Source organism: Oncorhynchus kisutch, linkage group LG9 (assembly GCF_002021735.2).
Source record: "Oncorhynchus kisutch isolate 150728-3 linkage group LG9, Okis_V2, whole genome shotgun sequence".
Classification (NCBI taxonomy): domain Eukaryota; kingdom Metazoa; phylum Chordata; class Actinopteri; order Salmoniformes; family Salmonidae; genus Oncorhynchus; species Oncorhynchus kisutch.
The window spans coordinates 30995232-31006412 of NC_034182.2; the positions used below are offsets into that span (position 1 = coordinate 30995232).

The window sequence follows — 11181 nt, forward strand, 5'->3', positions numbered from 1 at the left end:
TATAGCCTCCACATTGACTCTGTACTGGCTCCCCCCTGTATATAGCCTCCACATTGACTCTGTACCGGCACCCCCCTGTATATAGCCTCCACATTGACTCTGTACTGGCTCCCCCCTGTATATAGCCTCCACATTGACTCTGTACTGGCTCCCCCCTGTATATAGCCTCCACATTGACTCTGTACTGGCTCCCCCCTGTATATAGCCTCCACATTGACTCTGTACTGGCTCCCCCCTGTATATAGCCTCCACATTGACTCTGTACCGGTACCCCCCTGTATATAGCCTCCACATTGACTCTGTACCGGCACCCCCCTGTATATAGCCTCCACATTGACTCTGTACTGGCTCCCCCCTGTATATAGCCTCCACATTGACTCTGTACCGGTACCCCCTTGTATATAGCCTCCACATTGACTCTGTACCGGCACCCCCCTGTATATAGCCTCCACATTGACTCTGTACCGGTACCCCCCTGTATATAGCCTTCACATTGACTCTGTACCGGTACCCCCTGTATATAGCCTCCACATTGACTCTGTACCGGCTCCCCCCTGTATATAGCCTCCACATTGACTCTGTACCAGCACCCCCCTGTATATAGCCTCCACATTGACTCTGTACCGGCACCCCCCTGTATATAGCCTCCACATTGACTCTGTACCGGCACCCCCTGTATATAGCCTCCACATTGACTCTGTACTGGCACCCCCCTGTATATAGCCTCCACATTGACTCTGTACCGGCTCCCCCCTGTATATAGCCTCCACATTGACTCTGTACCGGCTCCCCCCTGTATATAGCCTCCACATTGACTCTGTACCGGCTCCCCCCTGTATATAGACTCCACATTGACTCTGTACCGGCTCCCCCCTGTATATAGCCTCCACATTGACTCTGTACCGGCTCCCCCCTGTATATAGCCTCCACATTGACTCTGTACCGGCACCCCCCTGTATATAGCCTCCACATTGACTCTGTACCGGCACCCCCCTGTATATAGCCTCCACATTGACTCTGTACCGGCTCCCCCCTGTATATAGCCTCCACATTGACTCTGTACCGGCTCCCCCCTGTATATAGCCTCCACATTGACTCTGTACCGGCACCCCCTGTATATAGCCTCCACATTGACTCTGTACTGGCACCCCCCTGTATATAGCCTCCACATTGACTCTGTACCGGCTCCCCTCTGTATATAGCCTCCACATTGACTCTGTACCGGCTCCCCCCTGTATATAGTCTCCACATTGACTCTGTACCGGCTCCCCCCTGTAAATAGCCTCCACATTGACTCTGTACCGGCTCCCCCCTGTATATAGCCTCCACATTGACTCTGTACCGGCTCCCCCCTGTATATAGCCACCACATTGACTCTGTACTGGCTCCCCCCTGTATATAGCCTCCACATTGACTCTGTACCGGCTCCCCCCTGTATATAGCCACCACATTGACTCTGTACCGGCTCCCCCCTGTATATAGCCTCCACATTGACTCTGTACCGGCTCCCCCCTGTATATAGCCTCCACATTGACTCTGTACTGGCTCCCCCCTGTATATAGCCTCCACATTGACTCTGTACTGGCTCCCCCCTGTATATAGCCTCCACATTGACTCTGTACTGGCTCCCCCCTGTATATAGCCTCCACATTGACTCTGTACTGGCTCCCCCCTGTATATAGCCTCCACACCCCCCTGTATATATTGTTATTCTTACTGCTCCTCTTTAATTACTTGTTACTTTTCTCTCTTATTCTTATCTGTATTTTTTTTAAACTGCATTGTTGGTTAAGGACTCGTAAGTAAGCATTTCACTGCAAGGTCTACACTTGTTGTATCCAACGCATGTGATAAATACCATTTGATTTGATAGCCATTTTTATCCATCCCCCGAGCCACTCATCGGCCACGGACCCCCGAGCACAGGGCACTGTCTAGGGCCCCCCCTGGTATGAGGTTGAAGGACCACAGGGAGGTGTGTGTTTGTGTATATTTGAGTGTGTGTGTGTGTGTGAGTAAAGAATTCCGTCTGCTATCAACTTCTCCCCTATTGGACCATTGAGACAAACACATGTCCACCCCAAAACACGACGAGCCACAGAAACACAGCGGCATCCCCCTAGCATTCTCCTCTCTCCAGCCAAGCCAGCACCAATCTCTGTCTTCCTTGCCTATCTCCCCGCTGATAAACCAGTAATGAACTGGCTCTCGTAGCTCATGGCTTTATTGCCCCGCCAGCGTGCTGCTTTCAGTGGACTTTCCCCTGAATGTGAGAGAGTGCAGCAGGTTGAACGTTGAAAGTTTTACCCCCAAAGCCCTGTGGAAGGGGGGGGGGATTATGCAATATGGCCGACGGCCAAGCGCCGGGTTTAATCGTGCTAGTGGAAGTTGTTACCTGTCTTTCGTTAGATGTGTGCTGCAGCAGAGCAGAGCTGTGGCTGGACTGGAATGAAGGACGTGGGGGATGAATGAGGTACTGTCAGAGAGAGAAGCCAAAAGCCAGGACAAAGGTCTCTGGGCTTATCGCTGGGCCCCCCTGTTAACTTGACTTTGTACTTTTCAGGGGGGGATATAAACTAACTCAATAAAGTCAGTAATACTACATACTATTACTAGGCGGGAGGTTTTTTATCAAGTACCTGGAAGGCTTTCGACAGATGGCGACCTCAGCGTACAGAGTCGAGTCTGTGTGGCACGCGTTTGTTTTTAATCGCTGACTTGAGCTCAATCTGGTGACCTCTGGAGAGTTCATTTACCTGGCCTTCATAAATAGAAAAGAAAATGTATCGGACATGAGTCCAGGCTACCATTAAATCTGTAAATAGTTCATGACCATATCATAAATCATGTTATAATTTGACATTTGAGTCATTTAGCAGACGCTCTTATCCAGAGAGACTTACCGGAGCAATTAGGGTTAAGTGCCTTGCTCAAGGACACATCGACAGATCTTTCACCTTGTCGACTAGGGGATTCTAACCAGCGACCTTTCGATTACTGGCCTAATGCTCTTAACCGCTAGGCTACCTGACTCTGGGGTAAAAAGGAGACCAGAGAGACTTGGGAAAGAAAAACAAGATGTAGTATGATATGCTCTCTTACCTCAAACAAGTTAGAAGCCTCGTTGCCATATTGACTGGAAATTATCTCTGATTGGTCACTGTACCACTTGAGCCCGCCCAGGAAGCTATCTGCATCCAGGTCGCTGACATCAAGCTCTGAGAGGTCAAGTTCGGGGAGGTCCGGGCAGAGAGGTTGGTCTTCGCCAACCAAAGCAGCACACTGGGGAGACAAGAAGATGGGAGGAGTCAAAAACCCCATCAACACACGAAGGTGCGCAGCGATACACAAACACACACACTGAGGCAAATGATGAGAGGCAGTCTTTCACATGAATTCACAAGGTAACATTACCCCCACAGGTATTCATGGCTATTATGCGATATCTGCACACTCCATCCAGACCTTGAGAACATTCATTGCTTCTTTGATGGTTCTTGTCACGTTGGTATGAAGAGATTCGGAGATCCGGGTTTTCAAATTTTTATTAAACCCAAATTACGGCGTGCCGTGAAAAGGCACGGGTACAAAGACCAAACAAACACTTAACAAAACACAGGGTAGAATCCCAAAACAAAAGATGAGTACCTCGAATAAATAACACTAGCGCACAATGATTATCACACGGGACAAGACCCGTAATCATCTGCACAATCCGCAAGGGCGTGAAAGCCCAAAACACACAGAACAGGTACTCACACGCACCAATGTAACAATAATCGACCGCACCATGGTGAACAAAGGGCACATATATACAAATACAATCAGTGGGAATAGGGACCAGGTGTGCACAATGAAAGTTCCAGAGGGATCCGTGGCAGTTAGTTGTCATACTGCATGGTTAGGTATCATACTGCATGGTTAGGCATCATACTGCATGGTTAGTTATAATACTGCATGGTTAGGTATCATACTGCATGGTTAGGTTGTCATACTGCATGGTTAGGGGTCATACTGCATGGTTAGGGGTCATACTGCATGGTTAGGGGCCATACTGCATGGTTAGTTATCATACTGCATGGTTAGGTATCATACTGCATGGTTAGGTGTCATACTGCATGGCTAGTTATCATACTGCATGGTTAGGTATCATACTGCATGGTTAGGTTGTCATACTGCATGGTTAGGGGTCATACTGCATGGTTAGGGGTCATACTGCATGGTTAGTTGTCATACTGCATGGTTAGTTGTCATACTGCATGGTTAGTTGTCATACTGCATGGTTAGGAGTCATACTGCATGGTTAGTTATCATAATGCATGGTTAGGGGTCATACTGCATGGTTAGGTATCATACTGCATGGTTAGGTATCATACTGCATGGTTAGGTATCATACTGCATGGTTAGTTGTCATACTGCATGGTAAGGTATCATACTGCATGGTTAGTTGTCATACTGCATGGTTAGTTATCATACTGCATGGTTAGTTATCATACTGCATGGTTAGTTATCATACTGCGTGGTTAGTTATCATACTGCGTGGTTAGTTGTCATACTGCATGGTTAGTTGTCAGACTGCATGGTTAGTTGTCAGACTGCATGGTTAGTTATCATACTGCATGGTTAGTAGTCATACTGCATGGTTAGTTATCATACTGCATGGTTAGTAGACCATGAAAGCCTGCAAGCCTAACAAACTAGGCCAGACATTCATAAAGGCTGATAATGCATGGGTATTCTTACTATTGCTCTCTGTTCACATCACTGATAGGTCAATCTGAATGACAGCGTGGCTAGATTTGCCACCTGACTGGTTGCCCAGGGCGCATGGGTGCGTCAACACAATGGTAACAGTAGCCGACGGCACAGATTTCACTCCAACGCAAGGGTCATTTTCCACACGGCACATTGTGATCCAAACCGGGCCTCGTTGATGCTAAATGCTACCTGTTGACATTTCATTATTCACTGTCCCCTTTTATGTAGGGGCCTATGTCTATACGACAGCTGCCCCGCTGTGCTTCAGACACAAATCATTGGCTTCATCGAACTGCGATTGAGGAGATCCACAGACCTTAAAGGCCCAATGCAGTATTCTTTTCTCTCTCAATGTCAAATCATTTCTGGGTAACAATTAAGTACCTTACTGTGATTCTGTTCAATCAAATTGCCAAAAAGAAACAAAAATAGCTTCTTAGCTAGGACAATTTCTCAAGCAACCATTTGGGTAGGACTATCTGGGAATGGTCTGAGTGGGGAGAGGAAAACTGAAAACTAGCTGTTATTGGCAGAGAGGTTTGGAACTCTCTTTCTTATTGGTCTAATAACCAATTAACAGTCTGATGATGTCAACGGGCAGGCCAACACTTTATCCCACCAATTTCTGGCTGTCTTTTAAAACAGCTCTTTCACTAAAAGGGCATTATCATAATTTCCACAATTTCACAGTATTATTCCAAACGCATAGTGTGGAAATATATATGAAACACAGGAAATCACGTTTTTGACACTGGGGCTTTAAAGGGGCAATCAGCAAGCTACATCAATTTTTGGACACATAAATTAAGGATATGTACCCAATAACTATTGAAGAATATATGAGCTTAGTTCAACTGTCATACCCCATCATAACCCAAAATATAACCTTGTTTTACTACAATGTTTGTAACCAAAGTACATGCTAAGTTAAACATAGTTAAAACTATACATTTGCTCTGTGGTTACATTTCTCCAGCCCATCACTCTGCTTTTTCCCGAAACAGGGACAAAAAGACTTCGTTATTGTTTCTACAGTTGATTGACACCTTTACATCTGTCAACACGCGTTGGTGTGGAGAGAGGAGCGAGATGAAGGCGCAAAGTTTGACTGCGCCTGCAGTTGCAAGCTCAATGTAAACAAGTTCCAGGAAGGCGCTTTGCTAACTTACATGTCTTATTCAAGTGCCAAGACATTACAAATGGTAATTGCTTCAGAGGCCCGCGCTTGCTTGCAGCAAGGTTTACCTACTCCATCACTGCACGGAATGCGTGCATTCCGTTCTGGAACATGGCAGTCACTTCGTACAACCCCCAGGCAAGCAAGGAGAAGTCAGCTCCGAGTGAGCCAAATGTAGGTATTTTTATCCCAACGTAGCCTACTCAAGCGTCTGCTCACTCACACCCGCGTTACGCATAGATAAACAGGCGCTTCGAGTGTGGTAAATGTCAATTCGAACTCCACATGTCATACATGTTGGCTAGGGAGTTGGCAGGATTCAATGTATTCATATCAGATTTAAGGGAGAGTTAATGGTGATATCCTCGGGCATACCCGGGAGGCAGTTAGTTGGCCAAGGTGCCAGAGACGGGGAGGGAGTCTTGTCTGGAGACAGAGATGAGCCCAGGGTTCGGCTCGGGGCAACAGAATGACAGATACACAAAAAGAACAACGCTCGGGCCGACATGTGCTACAGTTGATCAGGCCTCTGGTTGCGCTCATGCGATGTCATAGCTCACCTATATGTATACCGCAACTCCCTCTCCTTCGCCCATAGGCTAGGTTAAAGATGCTAATTCATCAAAGTCGCTATCCCAGCTCTGCAAAATGCCTCACTTTATCAAGATAAAAGGGGGGGGGGGGGGGGGGGGGCGAATCAAACGGGGATCTGATAAAAAGAAAATCCCTCAAAAGGTACATCTCCTTTCAATCTTCTCATCGACTTCCAAGGAAGTTAATGAAATAGCGCCGCCAGACAGAGCGATGGGGAAGCGCGCCGTGTGATTTACGCACACAGAACACATAAAAGCACCTGCTATGGTGAGATTATTAGGAATATGACTGGGGACTTGTAGTGCAATTCACTGATTGTAAAAAAAAAAGCGGGGGGGCTTTGATAATTTCACAGCATGATTTATGCTCAACTCAGAATGACCTGACGCACTCAGAAAAGAAAGAATAACTAATGCATGTCACAAGCAAGACAGGTTATTGAAAAACACGCACATTTGTACGAGGGGATGCAACACTATAGATTGGCAGCAGACATCAATACGCTGATCTACTCGAAAATGCCCAGACAAACAAGAAAATAGATTATTTTTTTCTTTGACACGCTGGCTCAGTCGACCGAGCATCCGTCAACCTTTATGAATAATTGAGGTAAAGTGTAAAGGAGTGCTACAGTTTCATAAAATCATACGCCAAACGCTGTCAAGGAAAGCAAATAAATACATGCATTCTTGGTAAGTAAATCATGGATTATTAAACTGACATTTCCAGGCATTTGTCAAGAGAATTATTTCCATTCAAGCTTGCCTAATATTGATTGGTGATAAACAGACAAACCGAGAAAAGCTGATAAACCAACTGCAGTCGCATATCGAAGATGAGCTTCGATCCCATCAATGCATTTAAGTCGATGGTATCTGCAGACAACTATACTGCTCAATGCCTATAACAAACTACATAGACATGCATAACACAACACGATGATAATAACAGATCTCTAAATCACTATTTGCATTATTTCCTGTTATTTTATTCAAAAATCATCCCATTGAGTTGCCAATCTACCCCCCTGTGCGTTTTAAACCAAGAGCTTACTAAATCTGCTATGGGTAAAAACATCCCGTATGGCAATTACGCAAATCTTTTGATTAACGGGACGAAATATTCCCATAGCCTACGTAAAACAAGACAGTTGGTCACATGCAACTAGGCTACAGATATTCTTTACTCATCCAAAGGGATGACGCCACATATGTTAAGACGCGCCCGATACCATACAAGAGAAGATGCTCCTCCTAAATACAAAACCTCGGCGCCTGTGATCATCTCTGCACTTTCCAATTTAAAAATCGGATAAATCCAGACAAAGCCTAGATCAAAAAAAGACACACATCGTCCGAGAGGTAGTTTATGCCACTGTACGATACCTGATTTAGAAACATTTCTGTAATTCTAACTTCAAGAGCGAACCCGTCACACAGCAGCGCAGGAGGGAATACAGTCCGTGACTGGAAAGATTCCACAAGCAAGTAAACATTCTTTCCGACTGCACGACATCCTAGGGAGACGCAGCCAGCAGCAAACTCCAGCGCTGCAAGATACGCACCGCTCCTGTAGCCTACAACCTTTATGAGATCTAACAATTTAAACAGACAATATGAAGTAAAAAAACTGCGATTATCCCCTCCACTTGTCATAAAATCCTGCGCTTTGTATTTCCCCCGTATCGTATCCTCAGCGCAATAACTGCGATATTACGCATCCCGTGCCAACACCAGCAAAGGAAAAGCCGTATTCGCAATCGGAAATCACGGTATTGGATGTTCTGCGCAGTCCATTTCCCCCAAAACGGTCCAGACTGGTACAGTTGACAATAAGTTGGATATTTTAGAACTGCTCACCTCTAATTCTCTCCAGACCGAGTCTTGGTTACACCTGTCCCACGCCATCCAGGCACTGAATGACGGTCCGAAAGAAACAAAAAAGAAATCAGGCAAAAAGAAATCCACTCGCGCTCCACTCGATCTCGTACAGGCAACTGCCCCTTACTGAGAATAAACTGAGGGCACCTATCTTACAACTGCTTTCAATCACATGACAAAGCTATTAAAAGTAAGCAGGGGAGTGACTCCCTTCAGTTCACCCCTGCCCACTACTCGCCAATGACGTACTGTAAAGCAGGCGGAGTCTGGCAGGCGCATAGTAAATCTTTTCCCAACTATAAAATCGCTCAATTCTAATGAGACAGTGAGATAAAATACATTTCGAACGCAAACCACGTAAATTGTTGCTTGACAATCGAATCACCACCACGGATGCAGAATATTCAAGACATCAACATGTACAGTGGTGATATCAATGAAGTATTTGTGCCGCCCTTGTTCACCGTGCCTACAGGTAATCTGTCCAAAATAGCAATTCCAAACATAGTAAAATAGCGACGTTTAAAACGAACCAGCGCCATAATCTTATTAGGCTATTCTCTATATTAATGATGAGGGGGTAGGCTTAACAGTGTAGCCTACATTGAAATCACACACGGTGTTTAGTTATGCTAAACAAATAGTAAGCAATTACCGATGCTCATCTATTCCAAAAAAAGTGTGCGTTCTGAGTTCCTATGGGCGAGATTCTAAGTAATAATAACGGATCATGTGAATATACAAGGCGACAAAACAAGACAAAAGGTTACAAACAAACAGGTTAAAGTTCAGCCTATTGATCGGACTTCAATCACCTATCCCAAATGTTCCAAATATGCACTGTAACGTTTTAAGATATCGCTAGCCAAGACTACTGCATTTCCCACCGGAGTGTTTCAGTATCTCCTGGGCGACGCAAGGCTTGTGCGTAATTTCCACGCCGCCCTTGTGCCTGCATGCTACTCCTAAACCACAGACTAAACCTCAGACGAATTTCTTGAATTTCCAGTCTTCTTCGTGAATACCAGTAGAGAGAACAGAAATTGTGCATGTGTGGACATGATTCCCCTTCTCAAAGGATGTTACAGTTTTAGACATTTTAGCCAACTGTAATTTCAAGACAGTAACCTTATACATGTTTGTTTGAGACTAATGTAAACCCCCCTGTGGTTTCTGTCTGTTTAAAAACAGAACATTTACATACATTAAAAAACATGCTGGGTTGTTTGGATAATTTAACTGCTGGGTTGCAGGCATTTGGGTCACTTAGTTGGGTTGTTTTCTTTAAAAAGAGCAAGGTTGGGTTGTTGAGGCTGCATTATTGAAATATGACCCAGCTGGTCAGATCAGAAAACTGAAGCCATGGCTTTCATATAGTTATTTCTGGCCACCGGTGAGAGTAAATGTCATTCCTGTTCATCTGTTCTGTTGTATTTTTAGCACATATTAAGGTTGAAAAAATGACCACTTATGAGGCTTACAGAAGTGTATTTGTTCCTTAAGACAGAGGTTCTCAAACTGGTGTCCGTGGAGGTCCTGCAGGGGTCCGCATTCGGAAAGTATTCAGACCCCTTCCCCTTTTCCACATTTGGTTAAGTTACAATCTAATTCTAAACTGTATTAAATTATGTTCTTCCCCTCATCAATCTACACACAAGACCCCATAATGACAAAGTGAAAACAGCTTTTTAGAACTTTTAGCAAATTTATAAAAAACAAAAAACAGAAATACCTTATTTCCATAAGTATTCAGACCCTTTGACATGAGACTCTAAATTTATCTCAGGTGCATCCTGTTTCCATTGATCAGCCTTGAGATGTTTCTACAACTTGATTGGAGACCACCTGTGGTAAATTATACTGATTGGACATTCCTAGAGTTGGCTGCCTGGCCAAAGGGGCGATGGCCACTCTGACAGAGTTCCAGAGTTCCTCTGGGGAGGTGGGAGAACTTTCCAGAAGGACAACCATCTCTGCAGCACTCCACCAATCAGGACTTTATGGTAGAGTGGCCAGATGGAAACCACTCCTCAATAAAAGGCACCTAAAGGACTCTCAGACCATGAGAAACAAGATTATCTGGTCTGATGAAACCAAGATTGAACTCTTTGGCCTGAATACCAAGCGTCACGTCTGGAGGAAACCTGACACCATCCCTACGGTGAAGCATGGTGGTGGCAGCATCATGCTGTGGGGATGTTTTTCAGCGGCAGGGACTGGGAGACTAGTCAGGATCGAGGGAAAGATGAACGAAGCAAAGTACAGAGAGATCCTTGATGAAAACCTGCTCCAGAGCGCTCAGGACCTTAGACTGGGGCGAAGGTTCACCTTCCAACAGGACAACGACCCTAAGTACACAGCCAAGACAATGAAGGAGTGGCTTCGGAACAAGTCTCTGAATGTCCTTGAGTGTACCAATCAGAGCCCGAACTTGAACCCGATCTAACATCTCTGGAGAGACCTGAAAATAGCTGTGCAGCGACGCTCCCCATCCAACCTGACAGAGTTTAAGACGATCTGCAGAGAAGAATCGGTGAAACTCCCCAAATACAGACGTGCCAAGATTGTGGCATAATTCCAAAGAAGACTCAAGGCTGTCGCTACCAAAAGGTACTTCAACAAAGTACGGAGTAAAGGGTCTGAATACTTATATAAATGTGATATTTCAGTGTTTTTTATTTTATACATTTGCAAACATATCTAAAAAACTGTTTTTGCTTTGTCATTATTGTGTGTAGATCGATTAGGGAAAAACATATTTAATCAAATTTA

At 45.0% G+C, this 11181-nt stretch overlaps 1 protein-coding gene across 4 annotated transcripts in view; it reads right to left on the reverse strand.

Moving 5' to 3' along the window:
• Positions 1–8575, reverse strand: part of LOC109897042 (peroxisome proliferator-activated receptor gamma coactivator 1-alpha) — a 67146-nt gene extending 58571 nt beyond the window's left edge. For 2 of the 4 annotated variants that reach the window (XM_031832401.1, XM_020491556.2), the window contains exons 1-2: positions 8389–8575; positions 3103–3282 (exon numbers count right to left, since the gene is read on the reverse strand). In XM_031832401.1, coding sequence (XP_031688261.1) covers positions 3103–3282; positions 8389–8436 — 228 coding nt within the window. In that variant the 5' untranslated portion in view covers positions 8437–8575. The remainder of the gene's footprint in view (positions 1–3102; positions 3283–8388) is intronic. The other 2 variants (XM_031832403.1, XM_031832402.1) reach the window with 2 other exon arrangements.
• Between the last annotated feature and the right edge of the window lie 2606 nt (positions 8576–11181).